At 37.8% G+C, this 22,924-nt stretch overlaps 2 protein-coding genes across 3 annotated transcripts; one reads left to right on the top strand and one right to left on the bottom strand.

Annotated features, from left to right (window-relative positions):
* Positions 1–1,067: 1,067 nt before the first annotated feature.
* LOC130711658 (uncharacterized) lies at positions 1,068–4,275 on the bottom strand. 2 transcript variants are annotated; one of them, XM_057561365.1, is made up of 3 exons: positions 4,131–4,275; positions 3,936–4,023; positions 1,068–2,978 (listed from the first exon to the last, which is right to left on the bottom strand). In XM_057561365.1, exon 3 carries the CDS (start codon positions 2,951–2,953, stop codon positions 1,364–1,366), a length of 1,590 nt encoding a protein of 529 aa, XP_057417348.1. In that variant the 5' UTR covers positions 2,954–2,978; positions 3,936–4,023; positions 4,131–4,275; the 3' UTR covers positions 1,068–1,363. The 2 variants fall into 2 exon arrangements, with proteins under 2 accessions (XP_057417348.1, XP_057417347.1); XM_057561364.1 differs by having other exon boundaries at positions 3,936–4,246.
* A 3,539-nt stretch (positions 4,276–7,814) lies between these two features.
* LOC130712257 (protein FAR1-RELATED SEQUENCE 5-like) lies at positions 7,815–9,455 on the top strand. Its single transcript, XM_057562089.1, has one exon. The coding sequence runs from the start codon at positions 7,815–7,817 to the stop codon at positions 9,453–9,455; it is 1,641 nt and encodes a 546-aa protein (XP_057418072.1).
* The last annotated feature ends 13,469 nt before the right edge of the window (positions 9,456–22,924 follow it).

Genomic DNA, 22,924 nt, shown 5'->3' with positions numbered 1-22,924 from the left:
TCTTTTTTTTTCTTCTCCCACAATGTATTCTCACCGCCGCCAACCATGAAACTAACTTTCTCGAAGCTCGGAGATCACATTAAGTTGGTAGGTTTTTCTCAACAAATCCTTCTTACACACCGCTCAGGAATCGCACCCTAGACTAGATGTTTAAGGAGCTCACTTATCTACCAGTTGTGTTAGATCTTATTGTTTATCCTTAATTCTGATTAAATATAGTCTCAGATATCACATTAAGTGGGTAGGTCTTTCCCGACAAATCTTTTTCATACGCACAGCCCCAAGAAGCGCACTCTGAACTAGATGCTTAGAAAGTTCAATTATCTACCAAATACGCTAGATCTTGTTTGTTGTTATCCTTATTTTTTATTAAATATAGTCCCTCTAGGTCCATAGTTATTAAGTTATTGCTCCTTGAGAAATCAAAACCCAAATAGGTGAAAATATATATAAGAGAAGTGGTAGCAATAAATTCTTTTAAAGACACTTGTCTACAGGTTTTAATTCATTCACACTCCTATTTTTCTTCGATCTCATTTTTACTTACTTTATCTCATATTTCTTCTTTTCCTATCACATCCCTCATCTTATCTTTCATAAAAAATTTAGGGAAACATATATTTTGAAAACATAGAAATGTATTTACTTTTTAAAAATAAACCAAACACACAAACAAACTGGGTTGGAGACTTGGAGAGTGTATATAAAGAGTATTTATATTTTATAACACTGCCCCAAGGTCAACATATTTGCCCCACTTTTCAAAATATATGTTGACCTTTTTTAAAACTAAATCAATCACATGGAGTTTATTTTTTCTTGCATTTGGAAAAGACAATCGCATGGAGTTAAGTTTGTTGTTAGCATTTTTACTATTTAAGAAAAATATAATGAGCAGAACTTAGTGACCCATCAGTAACCATCTCAGTAATACCATAACCAATCAACTCCTACTTAACTTTCTGTGTATAAAACCATAAAAAGAATGTTCAACTAGTAATCAGTATCTTGTCAAGTCAACATGCATGGGAAAATTGTACATAGATATTGAAATTGGATACAGGATAGAAGTAGAAAGGCTACTAATTTTAAATATTCTCCCAACTTTTATAAGTAATCTGTTGCAGATACTGGAAATAAGCAACACAGACATTTTACAAAAGATTCAAATAAATGCAGGACAGTGACTATAAAAAAACACGTGCGCCCAGCATATAAAATTTACAAGACTACAGAGGCATAAAGAAACTGAAATCGAAGAGCTTGCAAGGGAGATCATGTGTTTGCTGACCATTCGTGGTAAACATTTAAGTTATAAATGCCAGAAAGGTTAAAACAAACAACACTCTCTTGCACAAGTTTTCTAACCACCCACGGCGGCCAGAAACTTCTTCTTGCTTACGGGTTCCTCGTGCAATACTGCCACATCACTCACTTCCTGCAACAAATCCTCTAACTTGTCCACCCCAAATCTCTGATACTCCAGTTTTTTCTTGTACCGTTGCTTGTATATATCCTCGAAACAATCAAAGGATATTCGACAAGAATAACTGACTAGGATCTCTTGCAGCTCGCACTTGAACTGCTCAAGAATACGATCATCAATTTCAAAACTGGATTCTCTCGCCTGGTTACCTTTCCCTCTGCAACTTCTCCCATCGTGTTCTTCAACGACTACTCTTTCTTCATCTGAGAACTCATCAGAAGAGCAGCCACCAGTGACAACGTTTGCATTCTCTTCCTGCGCCCCTTTTCCTTTCTTATCTTTCTTTGCAAGAGACAGTGGAGGAGCACTTGGGCTGGTCTTCCAGTTCCTGAGATACACAAATTTTCTTTGCCCTTTTCCTTCCACAGCCATGGTATCGCCCATCTTCTTGAAAAGATTGACCAACTTCATTGCTCCGTATTCAGATATATAAAGAGGTCTCCCATAAATTTTCTGGTACTCTGCTGGAACTCGGGTCAGAGGCAGGTATCCTCCAAAAAGTTCGAGCAACCTTACCATCTGACCCTTGAGACCATTTAAATCCCCAGGTTGCACCCATATCGGGTCTTCAGTATGGTCACTAGAAGGCATAGCTCCTCCTGCAACATCATTTATTCCTGATGGAAGGCTATACGATCTCAGAGTTCCCGGCAAGCACTGCATGTTTGCTGTGTTGTATTCAGATAGAGACTGTGACACAAGCGAGAATTCCCTCGAGTTATAATAGCTCTGTGACATCCCTCTATAAACTATTGCTTCTTCTTCATTTTGTCCTCCTTCAGAGTTTTCGTTGATATGGTACCCCGTGAAATATCCAGCAAGCTCCATTGGACCTCCACGGGGTGGAAATAAACCCCTAGAGGGAGGAACAAAGCCTTCTCCACGAGACACGCTAGGCCAGTCCCAGACAAATTTACCAGCATTGCATAACGCAGATGAAACACCCACCCCAGCGGGGATGACAAGAATTATTGTATATCCCCGCTGACCAAGAATGTGAAGCGCAGGGGCAAAATCAACATCTCCAGATATTAGCATGATAGAGGATGGTGGAGGGTTGTCAAGAGCAAATAAGAACATGTCAACCAAGATAGCTTTGTCAGCAGCATCTTTTCTCCCATTGGGAACATCAATGAGTTTAACACCAGTTCGCTGACAGCCCTCTCTAAGTCGCCTAGGGAAAGCATTGAAGTCCCCATAAGCAGAAAACAACATAACAGCTCCTGTAATTACTGGGTGCACCCGCAAAGCCATTCTTATATTACCTGCTACATCTTCAGGACGTACATCACTTGGAACAGGACAATTTTCAATATCCCAAAGGATAGCTACAGGGCCATCTAAGGAGTTACGGTGTTGCTGGTTTATAGGACATTGAAGCATGTTTGCATTTGATTCAATAATTTTCCCATTCTGTTCGAAGGAGTCTGAAGACATTATTGGTGCTGATTTACTTGGGGTGGCCATCAATATAATAGAAAACCAAGACTTCCTGCACAAAATGAAGTGAAAACATCACTAAACAAAACAAATCCCCATAAACAATTTCATACAAGATAGTGAGAAGGTAAGGTTATAGGCATGTATATCCTAGCCATAAGCATCAACATACACATATTCATAACACCATATAAGTTAAGAGAAACAAAACCCGCAGAACTATGAAAAAACACAGTTTTCTTCAGTCAGAAGCAGGTTAAGAGTCTCAAATAACTATAAACACGGGCTACAACCCACAAGATCAAGAAGCAGGGCTGCCTGGGTGTCAAAGAAGGCCGACGCAACGTTAATCTAGTTCACAGATTGCAGGATGCAAAAACAATGGTAAGGCTACCAAACTAAGAACTACAAATATTCTTGAACAACCCCCAAAAACAATGATTCTGAAAGAAACCACAAAACATAAAATGATTTCCAAACATCACTAACTTAATGTGCTGTCATTTCATGGAACAAGATCATTGCCGAGCCTTGCTCACATCTCCAGCATTACATGGGTCCATAATCACTTACAGATGCACTGATAGAAATCCACATAACTCCACAACGAATATCCCGAACCCTCACCACACACCACATCATACATCAAATCAAGATTCCAAAAATCCATTGAAATAAAACTAACAACAACCCAAATCAAAAGAAACATACTTTATGCAACTTCCACCACCTACCCTTACAACAGAGTAATCAAAAAGCGTAACCAGTAAAAAATGCCAACTTCCACAACAAACCTAGTTCTAGCAAGACAAATTTCAAAGCAAAGAAATTCCATCAGAAAAAGAACATATTCTAACAGAAAGCATCAGTTTACATTCCGAATTTCTCACGCTATTGAGCAGAAACCCTTTTCATGAAAACCAAATCGGAGCTAAAATTTCATAATTTCAGAACTCAAAACCCAAAATCTCAGAAGAAGAAGGCAGTGATGAAATGAAAAGAGTAGTACCAATAATTGGATGCAGTAAACGGGAAATTGCTGAGAAGCTTTTGGCGAATCAAATCTGATGCTCCTCCACACAGGTACGAACTGGAATCTGGAAGAAGGTGACTGAAGATCGTGATTAAAAAGCAAATGGATGATCGATCTCAAAGATCAATCACAGAGAGAGAGAGAGAGAGAGAGAGAGAGGGAGGAGGGAACCTGGTGCAGAAGAAAGTGAATGAAGGAAAGCAACAAAGGGTACGGCTTGAAGTTGGGTTGGGTTGGGTCGGTGACTTCTTTTTATCCTGGATTTTTAGTCTTGGCCTAAAGAGTAAAGAGTGACTCAGACTCAACAAGGTAGGTTTGGGTTTTCATTGTTTTGAAGTAGGCAAGATAGATTATTTGTTGAATTGTTGGGAGAGACATTCACCGTATCCTGAACAGGTTAAAACTCTGTTAAGGAAAAAAAAAAATAGATGAACATGGTAGAAGAAGAATGTATGCTCTACATCAAATTGTACATGAGAGAAACTTATATACATACATGTATTAGTATGTACCTAGTTATATAGTCTTGAGTACGCGCAAATAAAACTCACATACTCATTTTCTGATTAACTAACAATCCTTAACCTCCTAACAAATATGTAACTTCACTAATTAACTTCATTAGGTTTTAATACCCTTGAAAGCTGGAGGGTAGTATACATCAATTATGCCAACCTTGGGAAGAAGTTAAATAAAAAATCGAAGAGGCGAAGCTTTAGTGAAAACATAAAAAAACTCGGCAATGCTATACTACCCTCGACAACCCACCAACGTCAAAAGACTACTCCGAAGACTCCTACTCCGGATCCTCCTCCATGCCGCTAGAAAGTCATGCTCCATCGTTGCAACCAGAACATAGACGTCCAAAGGACCCTCAAGGTCAAGATCCACCAATGAGACAGTGAGATCAATGTGCTCCCGATGAGCTACCTCCTCCTTAACAACGATTCGATGAAGAACGCAAAATTGCACTGGTGAAGGATGGGGATCACCTCAAGAGGTGAAGAGACAGCCTCCTCGGATGCCAAAGAGTAGCTAGAGGTCGCAGCAGAGCTCGTAACAGTCGAAGTCGCCTCGAGGTCCACAAATGTCATCCACAGGGGAATGGGCCAACGCAAGGATTTCTAAACACACTCATTAGCGATGGGGTGCCATAATCGTCAAATTGAGCCTCTTTAATCCGTCCAAAGTAGGTTAGGCATAAGGAGTGACAATAGTAGCCCAAGTGTCTCTTAAATCTGTGTCGATGAGCTTAAATTCGGTCGAGCCCGAGGGTCAGATCGTGCTCCATGGAATACATATTAGTCTTTATTGTTAGTATATGTCATATGCTTAGTGTAATTTCATCATGATCCGTATGAAAACGCCAACTCCACACGACAGGTGGGACCTACACACGAAAATTTTGTCAGTTAGCCCGAAGTTAGCGAACTACCTTTGTTGCAACTTCTGATTTACTCTCACAATCATTAGGGATCGAATCTCAAATGGAAACACACGGAATCCTCAATCCACAAGGAGTCGGACTCTCCGTCCACTAGCAACTTCATGATTTTTCTCCAATGCAATGATATGCACCATGATTAGTCAAACAAATGATGTGACGTTCACAACGTACAAACTTAATCTCAAATAAGATGCACCCTTCTCATGAGTGATCAGGATCACCAACTCATTGATATCCATTTCTACTCATCGCAACGACAACTTTCTCAATCAACTTTCACATTCAATCACAGTTGATATATAGTTAAACATGAAAGTAAAATATATAACTCATATGAATATCACAATATCATCATGTTATCCGCATCACTCGAGGCATGTAATCATGTCATCAATCATCATGTAATTCCCAACAATCAATAGCTTGCATTCATGGCATCAATTCCACACAGTCAAGGTTCTCACACGGTTTGAATGAGGAATTCAGCAAATTTCTTATTGTTCTGAAACTGAGCCTCCATCAAAAAGCTGTTTGTGACATATTTTGATCATGGTAATAAGCATTAATTTACAAAAATTCTCACAGATGACGTCAATTGTTCTTTCAAAGTATGTGGGAACGAACCTCCGATCAAATGTAGTGTTGCACGGTGGTGCGCGTAACTGAGAGCATGTTAGTGCAATGAGAATCCACGTAAGTGGAGCTACGTGCAAAAGATATTTTGAGCTCAAGTTAAATCAAGATCAAAGAGAGAGAATCTCAAAGCTCCTAAGAGCACATAACAAATGTTTTGTGTTTTTCTTACAATTGCACCAAACCTGCATATATATTGGTCCTCTGATCAATTGTAAATTACACATTTACCATCTTGTCATTTAGGTGACGTTGAGGTTTTAGCCTTGCTGATGTGGAGACCACAATTCAAACACCTATCTTGTTTCAACTTTAACAAGATTGGACGAAAAAAGTTGTATCAATTATTCTTTTTTCCTTTGAGTGCATTTCTACTAATTCGACCAATAAAAGAGGGGTGGTTTTATTGGGCACCACCTGATTAGGTGGTGTACCCGTCCTCCACCAAAGTCACCTGCTGCAGTGGGTTTAGCCGGTTTTATTTCGGTTTAGTGTATTTGCAAGGGTAGTGCTGGTAAGTAAATTACAGTGGGGGCCAGGTAAATATTAAGATTTGTACTTTGGTACCTCTATCAAGTTGTCGATTTAGGGTTCAAAAGGGGGTTGTAACTTTGGGTAATGTTAGGACTTGACATTGAGAAAGAGCGGTCTTGGAGTTACCTTGAAGAAGCGATAAGCTTAGGCGATGTTAGTGGTCTATAATTGCGAGGTGGTTCTACATTATGTGTGTTTGTGGGTACGTCGCGTTGTCCAGATCATTACTTCCAGATCATAACCTGGCTATCTTCACGATTTTATTTGTAGGTATGATTTACACTTAAATTTGTCTTAAGCGCCGTGCTTACTGAAAGGGAAGCAATTTCCAGTATATCGATTTCATGTAGATTTTAATTGATATAGTTTGGTTGTAGTTGATGCATGTGTAAGGTCTGGGCATTTTGACTGTTGAGAAAAAGATCAGGGTTCATGGGTAATTGAAGGAGTTGGGAATTATCGATATGGGTCTTTACGTTATGTTTGATTGCAAGGTTTGTTATAGACATTGACGTTTTTCTATATTTGTTGCAGTATATTGACTAAGGTGCTATTGTCGAGGTTTGAGGTATGGTTATTTTGGAAGAAGAGGTTGAACTCCCAAATGAAGGTGAAGAACGTCTGACAGGACAGGTAAATGAATTTGAAGTGTTAAATAATTTGCATCTATGCAATGATTTTGAAAAAACATAATTTGATTATTGTGGTTGTTTTTATGTAAATGATGAAAATATTTTTGACAATAGGGTTTGGAGGATATGTCTGAAAATGGCGGTGATGAAGAACCCCATGATGTAGAAGTAGTGATAACTGGAATGGATGATTTGTTGAATTATGATATGAAGAGTTTGAGTACTGAAGCAGCAATGAAATTTCAATTTAGTAATCGTGAGGTTGGCTTTGAGTTTTACAACCTGTATGCGATGGTGAAAGGGTTTGCAGCGAGGAAAAACAAAATCTTAAGGAACAAAAAAGGGGAGGTTGTGCAACAATCCTTTGTATGTTTTAGAGAAGGATTCCGCAAAGTGGTTGCAAGGGGAAGTAGAAAGAGAAAGAAGCAAGCAGAGCGGCGTTGTGGTTGTCTTGCAAACTTTCATTTCCACGTTCACATTGCAACTAGTCGCTAGTATGTTACAAAATTTGACGATGACCACAATCATGAGTTGTTAAGCGAAAGACATGTTGGTCGGTTGGCCCATCATAGAAGGTTAAGGGAAGGTGATGTTATGCAGCTTAATGGGATGAGGAATGCTGGCATAGGTGTAACGGGAGTTTACAACCTCATTGCTAGTCAGTCTGGTGGATTTGATAGGGTGCCGTTTACGAAAATGCATTTACACAATCAGATAGGCAAACAAAGGAGGCAGCTAAAGTCTGATGTTGAAAATGCTATTTTGTACTTGAAGGATTTGCGCAAAAAAGATCCGGCAATGTTTTGGCGACATCATGCTAACGAGGATGGCAAAGTGGAACTTTTGTTTTGGGCAGATGGAATTAGCCAAAAGAACTATGAAGTATTTGGTGATGTTGTAGCGTTTGACGCTACGTACGGGAAAAACAAATATCAGTACCCATTTGTAATATTTTCTGGACTAAACAACCACAACCAAACAACGGTGTTTGCCTGTGCAATAATTGCAAATGAAAGTGAAGAGACATATGTTTGGCTACTTGAAAGATTTCTTGAGGCAATGAGAGGAAAGTTTCCTACATCTGTAATTACTGATGGGCATTTGTCAATGAAAAATGCAATTACCACAGTATTTCCTAGTGCTCATCATAGATTATGTGCCTGGCACTTGCTGCAGAATGCTACAAGAAACATAAAGATTCCAGGTTTCACTCAACAGTTCAAAAGATGCATGTTGGTTGACTATGAGGTGGGTGAATTCAAACATAAGTGGGAATCTGTTGTATCAAAATTCGGTTTGGAAGACAATGAATGGGTGATGGAACATTATGAAAATAGAAAGATATGGGCAGTAGCTCATATAAGGGGCTGTTTTTTTGCTGGGTTTCGCACAACATCAAGATGTGAGAGTTTGCATTTAGAAATCAAGAAGTTCATACATTCAAGGTATAACCTTTCAGAGTTTTTAAAACACTTTCACAGATGTTTGAATTTTATGCGGTTTAGGGAGGAAGAAGCAAAGTTGTCATCGGTTGTTGGGAAGGCACCCCTAGAAACTCCCTTCAAGCTACTTGAGAAGTCAGCTGCCTCTGTGTACACGCCGGCCATATTTGAGAAATTTTGGGGTGTTATTGTTAAAGCATTCTTAGTGTATGTTAGTGGTCGTAGAAGCACTGCCACTTTCAAGATATTCACAGTTTCGAAGTTTCGAACACCGAGCAAGGAATGGCATGTATCTTTTTATCCACCAACACCAATGCTGAAATGTTCTTGTCAACGGATGGAGTCAATTGGGCTTCCATGTGAGCATATTATAGCTGTTATGGTAATTTTAGGTATGCATGAAATTCCACCTAGTCTTGTGCTGCATAGGTGGACCAAACGTGCTAGAGATGTAATTGAATGTTATGCTGCTGATGTCAGTGGTAATTGGGGTTCTGTTAACATGGCTCACCATGCAGTGTTACTAAATGGTTGTAGAGAAATGTGCAAATTGGCCGGTGACTCGGTTGAAGATTTCACAAGCACTAGACACCTTATTACTACACATACTGAAAGACTGAAAGAGAAGAAAAAGGACAACACGGTACATGACAACATTGATGAAAACAATCAATCTGTCCCGTTGAGGAACCCCGACCGTGCCAAGCGCGCATATGGTGGTGCAAGTACATCGGGCACGAAAGGTCATCGTCGTAGAAAGACTACGTGTAGTGTATGCAGGACACCTGGGCACAATAAAGCGTCGTGATATGGCGCAGGAACTGTACGGTGGTGATACACAATCACATGATGAAGCCTAACTACCAAGATATTCACCATCAATTACTGACAAATCCGGTATGAGTTTATACTTTATTATGTTTTGTAATTTTCGATTTTGGTAATATAGCTTGAAAACCTGAGGTAATTTGTGAAGTTTTCTGTATTGTTGCAGGGTTATTTTTTGTTGCACTTGCGTCCTACAAACAAAGGCATTAGTAGAGAATGTAGTACATAATGGAGTCTACATACCTGTAGACAAGTTGTAATGAAATGTGGGTCTTAACCATTCATGGACCTGAAGACAAATCAGTCTCATGTACTTCAAGTATGTTGTTTGTATTATGCATCTATGGTAGCTGTGGCTGAACACTGTGAGACTAATGTGTGACTTTTATTATGTGTATGTGTATTAAGCATTTATGTTAACTAAACACAAGTCAGACTCATGTACTTGTATTGAATTATGTTTATGTGTATGAAGCATTAATGTTAAACCCCGCCGTTTAGTGAGACTTAAGTACTTGTTTTTGATTAAGGAATTATGTGTATTAAGCATTCATGTTACCTGAACAGAAGTGAGATTGATGTACTTGATTTTTATGAGTGCTACGAAACATTCATGGTATCTCAAAGCATGGTAAATTAAGGGTGCGTTAATTTCTGGATAAGTCAACAAAGCATGGTAACGTATACGAGGTGCAGTTGAATATTGTGTGGCCCGATAAGGAGATTGTTGGTTTGCGTTGGGCCAAGGGAAAGGTTTCAGGTTATAAGAGTTTAAAAAATATTTTAAAAATGCATATAGGCCCAAAGTTAACAATTGGGCCAAATATTGTAAAGCGGCAAAAAGGAACTCTGGTATAAGGAACTGGATCAAATACACCCCAAATAGTTTCATTAAAACCAAGCACACCGTGCATTGTTTGCGATAAAACATATAACCCAGCATTGTTATACACTAGGTTGACATGATGCCACTTCTTATACAGTAAATGTGGCCTGATAGTTCCAAAATAACAGAGGAATAGCGGTGCTCTGTCTCAGTAATTATACAAATAAGGTGGGAGACAACCCCAAACTGGAAGATTATTTAACTAAACCACCAATTATATTACAACAAAAGGGCTGGTCGTGGGCATAGCTTTCAGTCTGAAGTTGCTCCATTGGTGTTTGACAGCGTCAATTTCACACTTTGTTGGTGTCCACGATGGACTTCCAGTACAGCATCGCCTTTTTGAACACAGATTCATAGTACTCGTTGTGCCCCCCAGTCACGATATTCAGCGCTGCCCTCATTCTGACAACCTTATCCTTCAACTACAAATGGTGAACACAACAAATCAGTTTCAACACGTCTGCGTTCTATTCAAATAAATATTGTAATAGAAATCTCGTATACAAACCACGCCGATGAGGTTGTTTTGGAAAGCATGTTCCATGTCCATCCAATCTATAACCCAAATCGAGGAGTCATCACTGAAGCAATTCACCCAAATCAAAATTTGATGTTAATGGCTGAGGTGAAATTTAATCAAAATGCAACCGGATCAATTAAATGATGATAGTGTTATGACCTCTTTCCACAGTTTGGTATTCCTTTTGCATCACTAATGTCCCATGCTGGCAATGCGTATGCTTGTTGCATATATCCAGTGGGATAACAGTCAGATTGAATCATTTTCGCAATGACCTCAGCCTGCAAAATGTAAAAAGTTTTCAAAGGTTGGTGGTAAAAGCACACATAACTACTGTATTTGTTTCCGAGTGTCAACTGTTGAGTCTATACCATGTCGCGAATGTGTGCTTTTCTAGAGGCCATTTTTTCAACAGGCAAGTAAGAGTCTAGATGGTAAATAACTTCCTCTTGGATGCACACTACCATCAAGTACCAATGGGTTTTATCTCTAATAGGTGCATAAATCTTGCAAGAAAGAACCTCATAGGAAATTAGTGATGCAAAATTATATATTGCCAAGTGCAAAGTGACAGAAATCAGTTCGTATTGTATATCTATTTAACATATTTCCACATACATATTTCAAATTTGGAAAAGCTGGCATCCACTTATCCCTGGTTACAAAGCATGCTAACATATCACTAAGTGGGACCCCTTCCTCTACACCTTCCTGTTAATAGTTTATAGTTAGTTAACATAATTTGGAAGATGGAACTGGGTGTCGCGAATTAGGTGATTCAGATTTTGTAAAAGACTTACAGAGAATGATGGTGGTAGACACCAAATTTGGGGGTTTGTGGACCTACACTGACCCCATGTGACCTTAAGAGTATAGAATTTCATGACCTGTTCCAATATAGGTTAAACAGCTATGACATTCGCACATTACAATATACAATGTAAATGAGAAATGAGTTTAACTCTAGTGTATGTAACAGTAACCTCGTCTGAAACTCGTCTTCCTGGACATAGACACTCCAGGTCCAATCTCAAGGCCATGCTCTGGCCGCTCCTAAAAATAATTTCTGTTCCCTCAAGCTCCGGAGTATAAATATATGCACACATTTGCACTTCTTTCTGAGTAAGCTCCATTTCTGGAATTGGTCTAAATTTGCATTTAAAAACCTGCAAAAATAAGAACACATCTTAACCCATATCTGTAGAATTAACAACATGTAAAAAATTCACCCACAATTCATAGTCAAAGATATTAACGCAGTACAGAATTGGCTTTTACCCTTGGAAGTGTGTACCCATAGGGTTTAACACTTTTGACGAAAGGTGCAGCCCCAGAGGTTGTCTTTCGCTTAGTAACCGGTGTCGTCGGTGTGTTGACCTGGTTATTTCCACAACCGGTATTTGGGGTTAGCAGATTTTCGTGGATAGTGGCTGACATGCTCATTACCTTTGGATTAGGGGGTGAATGAAATAAAGTTTTCCCGGCCAGTGGAGATCTTGAGTGGAAAACTTGTTCAGCCATTTTGATTCCCTTCATCCATAAAAGGGAAATATAAAACTTTGTTAGACAAATATTAATGCAGGGTAGCAAATGTAAATTAATGAAATAACAGTATTATCAACTACCTTGGTTGTTTGGACTCCACAATATTCATTATCGACAACCATCTTCCCTTTCCCCTTGTTTGTTTGTGCTTGAAGGACTTAATATTTGTCCACCATCTCGAACTCAAACGGGTCTTTGACATTCAAGTCATATCCATCGGCGGATTCAGTGATAATAAAATCTTCATCGTCATTCTCCGAATCAGACACTGTGAAAACAATGTCTTCTATACCAGACAAATTCAATTTGGATTTCGATTTTTTGTTTGAGCCAGTCACTGTGGAAGGAGAGTTGTTGTCGTATTGACCAGTGTTTTTTATCACGCTGTCAGCGAACTGGGCTGCAGAAATCTTAGCAGATGTTTCAACCACATTAATTTCCAATTTCCGTTGCATCTCATGTGTTAACCATTTCAGTGTAGTAACTTGGGTCAACACAGAACTGGAGACTTTTTCCACGTCATTAACACGGCAGGTCAACGTCTAAACCAAACAAATTTCAGTGAGTTAACCACGTGCATTTATAAAGGGTAAAGGATTTGCCACGTAATTTGTTCACTGCTCGTGCCAAGTAATGTTACGCAGATCAGACAATAGGAATATATTTCTAAACATGTGGTTTGCCTTTTTTAGATCGTGCTACCGTATAGCACTCAGATCTGGTCCAGATCTTGAAGTCAATGCACGTAAAATTTCCAAACTAGATACAAAATTCCAAAAAAAAGCTTTTTCAAGTGTACAATATTTTGAGAACAAATGTAAAAGATTGGTCCCTTTAAGATTAGCCCATTTGAACTTATGACACAAGCGCTAACTCAGTGATTATATTACCTGAACCATGTCCATGAGTGTTTTCAAACTATAACTGACACCATTGACAAACCCCTTTACATCGTAGTAATCACAGCACGCCCTCTTAGAGAAAAAATAATAAGTATTAGCATAAGTAATAGAACAAAATTTATCTTTGGAGTGACATAATGAACGGATCTATACCTTCGGGGGCTGCAAAACAACATTCGGCAGTGAACGCAGGTCGTCGTTTGGCGGATCTTCATAAACGTCGCAACTGGTTGAACAAAAGTAACATTGTTAGGGTTAGGTCGTGTAACATGGTAAACAAGAAGAAACAAACGATTGTTAAATTGTTCTTAACCGAGAGCCAGAGATTTGGTGTGGTGATTGAATGCCTTTAAGGTTTCTCAAGCCATCCATTGAAAGCGTTGAATCGAGTACAACACAAATTAAGACTTCAGCGAAAATGTTGGTTCTAGCATAAACCTGAGATATTGAATGTTAATCACACCACCTTCCTCTATATATAGACAAGTCAGCATTTAGGTTATTTTGCATCCGTTTACCAAAGTTCATCGACTTTAAACCATAGTTAAAGTGTGCTTTTGAAATGGCGGGGAAAAGAACTGTAACCCACTTTGGTTATACTGAAGTAACTTGGGAAAGCCCGTTGTTTACCGCCGTTTAGTAAAATTTAATCATGAAATCACTCCTGCAGCTATATTACCCTATTATAATGATTAAATTAATTAAATGAATCTTGCAGCTATTGAAGCGGATCTCCTTGATTAATTAGTTACCACTCCTCGAGCAGTTCAGTAACGGGGCAAACAAATTATTACATAAAATCCAATTCGATATCCAAGTACAACATGTGATTATTGGTCTTGTGTCAAAGTATTAAGGTTCAAACATACATCTTTCCTGAGAGCCTGATGTAAATACCACTAAGTAGGTTTTTTAGGGTATTTTAATACTATTTGACGTGTGTTGTTGCGAAATAATTCTATAATCTTGTCGCTAATATGGGGGACTATACATAAATCATTATATCACGTACATATCGGTGATACGTAGTGTCTGAATCATGGTACCCCAGATTGCATGAACGATAATGTACACTACTTAATAAGCAGATTACAGAATATGAAAAAGCCATAGTTCAACACACATTAAACGACAAGACATTTTGTTACATTCCATGATAAGTTAGGCGAAAGACATAGGGTAAAAAACACTACAAACGGAACACTAACCCATCACCTGGACAATATAAGGAAGATGATAAATGCAAAGAGAATGACAACAACACTGAACAGAAACCACACATGGCTAGAATCCAGATTGTCAGGTTCACGTCCCTGGGTTGGAACGGAGGAGTGTTTCTCATCATCCATTGTGGGTTCAGCGGGCATCAGGGGATTTGCTTGTGCGATGGCTTCACCTGGAAATGGACCGCCAGGGAAAGAAGAAGTTGTTGCCTGGAACAGACCCACACCGGTTGATGGAGCTGGAAGCTGCGCTACGTTGTTTTGATCATGTTGTCCACCACCCCCAGCGGAAAAAGGAACTTCTGTTCCCTCTGAGAAACGGTTCCAGTAACGGTTCCACGCAGCTAAGGCCTCCTCTCTGGTTGGGAACATGTTAAAAGAAGCTCCGCTATATCCATGGACCTGCTCTTGACACTCAAACCACGTTGAGTACAAACCAGGGACACGACCAACAAACACAACGTACGTCTTACGGCCCTTCCCGGTGCCGGTAAAAGAACAAGAACCACGGCAAGACATTTCCAAACAAGGGTCTTCTGTCAAAAGAATATAATAGTAACTTGTTTTCAAAGATAATGACACATTTGTTTATATATGAAGCCAACAGCCCTCTATTAAATTTCGTCTGTTGGAGGACATAAATTCGAACATTTATAATTCCAACGCCTAGAAATGCCAAGTAGCCTGAGTAAACATGTCATTTAGTCAGTAAACCAATCAAGAGCAACACCGTAGTCAAGGAATAAATGAATGTACCATGTGTTCTCTTTTGTCTTCTATGAGTAAACATGTCATTAATGGTTTGACATATACAGTAATAGCGAACTGGAGAGTACTATATTTATGACAAACAATAGGAAATTAAAAAAAAATAAAACTCCAATATATATGGTGACCATCCTGAGTCCCACCACGCTGCATCCAGCGCCTGATTGAGTGGATTGATTTGTCAGTATTATAGACAACTGAAGTATGGTACATCACGTGCTCCGCCATAGAAGCTCTTCCACAGGGACTACTGTATGATCTGGACATCACAGAAACATGGTGGGGTCCCCCATGATGGAGGACAATTTTTTTGCAGAATGGTAGAATTGTAAAGCATTAGTAAACTCAGTTGTCTTTCACTAATATGTGGTCCGCAATAAAGGTCAGGGTCCAGTTACCTAAGGCAACAACGTCGACAGGTTCATAACCACAAATTTGAAACCACATGTAAAAAATAATAATATAATTAACACCCACAAAACTGGTAGAACACGAATTAAATGGAGTAAATACATGTAATCCAAACAAACCCAAAATGAATATAATTGCATGTAACATGTCCATGTTCCAATAATTTTATAACTAGCGTTTTTACCCCGTGCGGGAATATTAATTTCATTATTTAGGCACGTACTAAAGAATTTACGATATCACAAAAATGAATATTGAACCAAGCACAATCACAATGAGTATCACACAACTTGCAAAATTTAGAAAAAAACCTCATATATATTTAATCCTAAATATTTTGTGAAAAACATTTTTTAAATTGTGAAAAACATACTTAAATGAGATGAAACATTGTTACCGAGAGTTGAAAAGCTATGAGACATAAGGGTTGAAGGGGAATGAAGAGTTAGGAAAAATAATTAGTTTTTACACCAATTATTTTTAGTGTAAAATGTTTTTCCCCGTGAAAGATTTTTACCATGTGATTTAAGGATCAAATTACAATTATTTAATACTCATTTTAAATTTCAATCTAAAATAGCAAAATTATTTTTTACAATTTTAAAAATATTAAATAAATTAGGTTCCTTAATCTACGAAATTTATGTTCTTCTAAAGAAAAGCCTTGTTGATTATTGTCAATTTAGAAAATGTCAGCAAGGTATTAATGATTATTCAAATACCTGCATTTTAATGGGTTATCTAATGAAGATTGATTTCAAATCCTTTTATTGAAATCTAACCGAAAATTAACAGGCTATGCAACAAAGGTATGCAAGGTATTAATGACTATACAAACGTTACATAAATTTATGGGGTAATTTAATTATTTTTAATTAACATAATCAAGATTGTTTCTCAAATATAGAAGGATTTTGAAATTTATGTGTTTTTATTTTTATTCAGAATGACAGATTGAAAAATTAATAGGCTATTTAATGATTATGTAATAGTTAATCAATGATGTACCATCAAACCAAATTAAATGAGTTTTTAAGTTGTTCTTAAATTTTCTTCGAATGTGGGTGACATTGACACTTGTCAGCTAGTGAGAGGGTGAGAGGAGAGTGAACCTGAAAGTGCCACCTAATCTAAGTGTTTCTGATAAGGTTGTTCTTTTCCATTTTATTTATATCTTTTTCGTCTTATTATCTATGACATCTCATATTTTATGTCTATTTATTTTTATTTTCTTTATATCTCCCTCCTCATTCCACATCTATCCACCTCAACAAGAGGTGTGAAAAATTCATTATTCTTCATCTTAAGTTGTCAAAAACTAAGTAAACAACATCTATTTTAACTCGCTTCAAAATCTGATATATGACAAATGCATCTCTCTCTGTAACTGCAAACAACTTACTCTCTATCAATGACAAAATAGTCTCACCAAAATTCATATTCATTACTTTACGTTCACAAACAAGGTTATGAACTAATATTTAATCATCAAACAAAAATGTATCTATATCATATAGGGTACGTTTCATGTCTTCAAATAAATTCTGATGTTAGGGTCACAACAATATTCAATCTAACATGGCTTGGTTACCTTTTATAGAAGGACAAGACCTACATCAACGATAACACATCCATGATGGGCTTGAGATGGCAATCTGGTAATGGGCTTCACATGACTGGTCATCGGCTATTAACTTCTATCCATCACTCATGGGCCTCCTATAAACTCCTGCCAAAAACCATTACCGTCACTTATTTTAACCTTTCAGAGTTCTATGTTCCATCACTGTTCCAAACTGTTGTGTATCGGCCCTGTTTGTTCCACTTACACTTAATAGAGAATGTGTTACTTACGGTTCGCTCTGGGCCGGATCCACCGTCGTTTATATCCGGTTAAACCATTCATAATTTATGGGACCCGCAATAAATTTGATAATATATATATATATATATATATTTTATTAAATTAATATCTTTCTCCTATACTTCACATTTCCAGGAATATACTTGGTCTAACGATTATTCTTAACTTCATACGTTAACTTAATAATAAATTTATGATTATTGTCTTTCACACTGATTCAAAACTATTATATTTAATCGTCTTTCATCAACTTCGTTGTGAAAAAAAACTGATACAACATACAAAGTGAATAGTTGAACTAAAGGTAGTTAGGATCCGGATCATACGTAGAATCAAGATGGCGATCAAAGATCGGACAATCGGGATGTTGATTGTAAGATCCTACAAAAACACTAATATGTATTTAATCAAAATACAAATATCTTAAACGTAAATATAGAACAATAATTATTCATGCTTAAACATTAAAACACAAGGTCTTCTTATACGACAAATCCAAAACATTACTCTTGACTCAGCTTAACAAATTAAGAAGACCTGTTGTTTGTTAGTCCCAACTAATATATAGTCATAACTTAAAAGCAAAACTCAAAATCAAAAAACAGATGCCCCAATCCCTTTACACAAGATATCATAAACCTGTGGCAGGCACAATACTCTAACCCAAAACCAATTTGTAGTACTCATGCATCACATAACATAAAACAAACTAACCAAAATACATGTTAAACTCATTAAATAAGACATAACGAATAGATAAAAGCCTTATGCAACAAATAAATCATGCCCTTGAATCACATAACAAATCACTTGAGGAGGCACACGACAAAATTAAGAGATGCCGGCACCAACCAAACACACATGTTACACCACCAAAAAACAATGGAAACATAAACAACACCGTTTCAATTCACCATTTCACTATTTCTAATTCAAAATACAATTACAGTTTGGAATAGGTGGGTAATTGAATATTGACTATTGGATAAATTAATTGACAAAACCATAATGAATTTACCTAAGTTAATCAATTATAATATGATCCATTAAAAGTCTAATAGGCTAGAGATCCTAACATCCTACCTCAAATATCTAGATCATTATTCAATCTACTAGATTTACAATCCTGACCACAACCGAGATCGAAATTGAAATTTGAGATCGTACGACATCAAATTCCAATTTCAATCCATATCCTTTTTTTTTGACATTATTTCAATCCATATCCTAATCCCGACTACCTTGGTTGAACCGAAAAGTTGAATCATTACCAACAACTTCTATTTTCCATCCCCTCCAACTAAAACACCTATGGTCTTCAACCCTGGAACAATAAAACCACCCCAATTTCTTGTGCTACAACACAGAATACACGAGAATGGAATTTTAATTTTTTATTCAAAACTGAATGTTCCATTGCATCACGTTTAGAATCTTGCAATTCAACCCATAGTTCCGATTGCTTGTTCACTATTCACTAACCTGCTTGTAAATACACACGACCTTAATCATAAACCACAAATAACTGCATAATTCATCACCAATTTAGTAAACCTGTCAGATTTTTATACGTTACCGTAATTCGGTTCGGTTAGTCCCAATTTAAGATATAACCAACACTGCGCGATCCGGAGCCGCTTCCAACTGGAACTGAAAAAATGTCGCAGAAACATATGGGAGAACTAGATGGTTTATACATGAAATTTAATAATTTCGACGTACTTAATAGCAATTTGTACTAAACCTGCACCCACCGGTTTACTATCAACAGTAACCATTTACATCTCCTGCGTCCAATATTTTATCTTTATATCCAATGCTATAAATTGGTGGAGGACGGGTACACCACCTAATCAGGTGGTGCCCAATAAACGCACCCATAAAAGAGTACATTACTGATTATTCTTTCTATGTTTCTTTTATAGAAGAGAAACATGCAAAAGCATAGGATGACAGAACTAGCAATAGATTATTTTTAAATAGCTACTTCTAAGGCTATGGACCAAAAAGAAACGTTGACATGTAAGAAAGAATCAAATTAAAATGTAAAGTCCATGTTCCTCTAAGTTTTAGTTTTCAGAAACGCTGTTTTGGATGCAAGCAAGAGTTGTAGCACCATTGCCCAGTAATGATTTTTTTTATTTTTTGAACACAAATGTAGAATGCTGCAATTTAAAAAAAATATGGCTTAATTGCAACTTTGGTCCATGACGTTTACCAATTCCACGATTTTAGTCCCCCACCTAATTTAATTACACGGATGGTCCCTGACTTTGCTGGCCGTCTACAACGTTGGTCCTGTCGTTTATTTGTTAACGGAGGAGGCTCACATTGGAGAGAGAAAGAAGGACTGAAGAGAGAGGGAAGCATGTGAGTTGCACGTGAGACCTGCAACGGTCATCTTCTACCCTCTTCATCCTTAAAAATCAGAGCACCGTGAGGAAGATGTCTCGAAGCTTGAGATTGAGCGAAAAAGGAAGAGATAAAGAACAAACGAGTCCCTAGAGGCGACGAAGAAGGTTGAATCAGTTGCTGATCTCTTTCTCTCTCTAATTCGACTTCCACATCAGCTAAGTGACAATCCACATAAACCTCGTCCATTAACATATAAACGGTAGGACCAATGTTGCAAACGGCCAGCAAAGTCAGGGACCATTCGTGTAATTAAATTAGGTGGAGGACTAAAATCGTGGAATTGGTAAACGTCAGGGACCAAAGTTGCAATTAAGCCAAAAAATATCTACTGTATGATATAATCTAACATCCAATATTTGTTTTGCCATGCTAATTTTCTAGTTACAGTGATACTCATGCATTAGTATACACTCTTTCAAGATTTCAGAGTGATGTTTGATGATATTATTTTTAGTAAAAGAAAAAGAGATTTCAAAAAAGACTACTAAAGCCGGATCATTATCAGTTTTGTACCTAATATGGAGAAAGTTTAGTGAATATTTACAATAGTAGTGTAGAGTGCTTATAAAAAAAATAGTAGTGTAGAGTAGTCTGATAAACTATTGAAAAATTATTCAACATCCGCATAACTTGCAAGGCAAATATTCATACCCTTTTCTGGGCTCATCCATGTTTAGGACTTCAACATCCTCTGAAGTCTTAATGGCAGCCACATAAAACTACTTTAGCATGTGGTATCACATACAATCTCAAATTTCCAGCAATTTTCAAACAACAAACCACTGATACGGTGATACCAGCCTTGATTTTAGTGTTAACTACAAAGCACTTATGTCTCTATGCATTCTCAATTACAATCTCTTGTCAGTTATAGTCAGAACAAAGGGTGCAGGAGGAAAGATGGGTGATGAAGGGGGGGAAAATGTCAATGACAAAGAATTACTGGAGCAACACAAACTATATAGAACAAAATACAAGAAACTTGTTTTCTGATCATTTTTATGAAGTACTAAGAACATGAGTCAATTAGTACATTCTTGGTTCTCTTTAAGTATGGTCTCGGTTTGAGTCTTATGTAGGAATTGGAAACTCATCGCTACTAGGATGTGGATATTTCCGGTTCGAATAGGATTGTCTCCCGTGGAGAATACATGTACTTGACCAAAATATTACTGGAATCAAAATAGCCATCATTTACAAGAGCAATAAAGGAAGCAGCTGTAACCGGCAATCAATACAATAATCAAGTAGGGATCATGCAACTTTCTGGAGATTTAAATAAGCAATGAAGTAAAACATAGCAATGGGATCCGGAGGTTTTAATGCTCCTGATTAGCTGTTACAAAATTATATCATCAAGATTGGGCTTATGAACTGCTTTTGTAGGTAAGCCACACAATTTTAGGTAACAAACCACACACTAAATGCATGCTTGTTCTTTCATTTAGCTTCAACTCATTTGGGCATGAATGACCAATAGAGTAAAAAAAAAAAAAAATTGAAGAACTCGCCTTCCAATGACCAAATCCTTTCCAACTGCAACTTCCATGAAATGTTTTGTGCAGTTTGCAATCCTCAATTTGTCACACATTTAGCATATTGAAACTTACAGATTTCAACAAGCCCTCTGACTATGAGCATCATCCATAATCACAGAAAACCCTGGTGAAGGTCAAAACAGAACTAAGAGCTACAGAACAAAGTTCAATTACCTCTATGTTTCTTCTTGACACCATAAATGAAAAGAAAAAAACAACTAAAGAACGTTGCAATGAGTTCACTATGTTCATCAACCAAAAGCCAACACAACATAAAACCATACATAACAGAAACTTTAATGGTCAGACTCATTAGTTCTCAGGAACCACAAAAACAATATTTGATAATATCCGTCCAAATCAAAGCCAGGGGTCCAAAGACTTGCAATCAACAATGTGAATATCCGCAAAAAATAGCTAACAATGCTCAATCAAGAGAGTTATGGTATTTACATTCTCGCATCCACACAAACAAAAGTGGAAGCTGAAAAATTACACTCATATTGGAGCATCATCAATAAAAATAATCATTAATCAATATAGCTTCCCCACCCTCAATTAAGAATTTGAACTAAAAGTATGTTTGTAAATTCGTTTGAAAACCACTAGACAGAAACAACTTCTCTTAGATTTTGCTTTTGTCCAATGCAAACGAAAATGTGCACTAACTAATTTTCTTCGCCATGGTAGCCAAAGTATTCCTCATAACCAAAGCCTTATTCGCGACGGGATCATCCTCCGACACACATGGCTGGCCATGATCATGTGTTTGAGGGTGAATCTCATGATAATCAAAGTCAAAACCAGTAGCCAAAGCAGAAAAATCCTCCCTCATCAACAAACTATTATGAAGAATAGAACAAGCACCCATATAAGCCACAGCCATCTTCACCTCCTCCTTAACAGGCTTACTCAGAACACCCCAATTCCTCAAGCTAGCTTCAGTCCTAAGCGCCGTAAGGCGCATAAGGCCATGAACCTCATTGAAATTCCCCTCAACAGAACCCGGAGCAGCCTCCGCAAAAGGCACCATCAGCCAAGGAAGCAAAGGGTACCCAGAATCACCAACCAAATACTGATTCACCCCTGCATTATCAGTAGAAGGAGCATTCAAGAGAGTACCATCTTCAATATCCTCACACAACGTTGATGCCTTAAGAATCTGGGAATCACTCTTTTCACCCAAAAACCCCGCAGCAATGCTCAAAATCTTACATGTGGAGTCGACGACTATCTGGGCAGCCACACGGTGGTTTTGGGCGTTTTTTGTGGCGGCGGAAGGGGAGACATCGAAGCGAGAGCAGAAAACGACGCCGCAGCAATTGGGTAGCCCGGAGAGGGACTCAAAGCCATGGGAAACGGAGGGAAGGTCGT

Source organism: Lotus japonicus, chromosome 4, assembly GCF_012489685.1.
Source record: "Lotus japonicus ecotype B-129 chromosome 4, LjGifu_v1.2".
Classification (NCBI taxonomy): domain Eukaryota; kingdom Viridiplantae; phylum Streptophyta; class Magnoliopsida; order Fabales; family Fabaceae; genus Lotus; species Lotus japonicus.
This window is presented reverse-complemented; position numbering and strand designations above follow the sequence as displayed.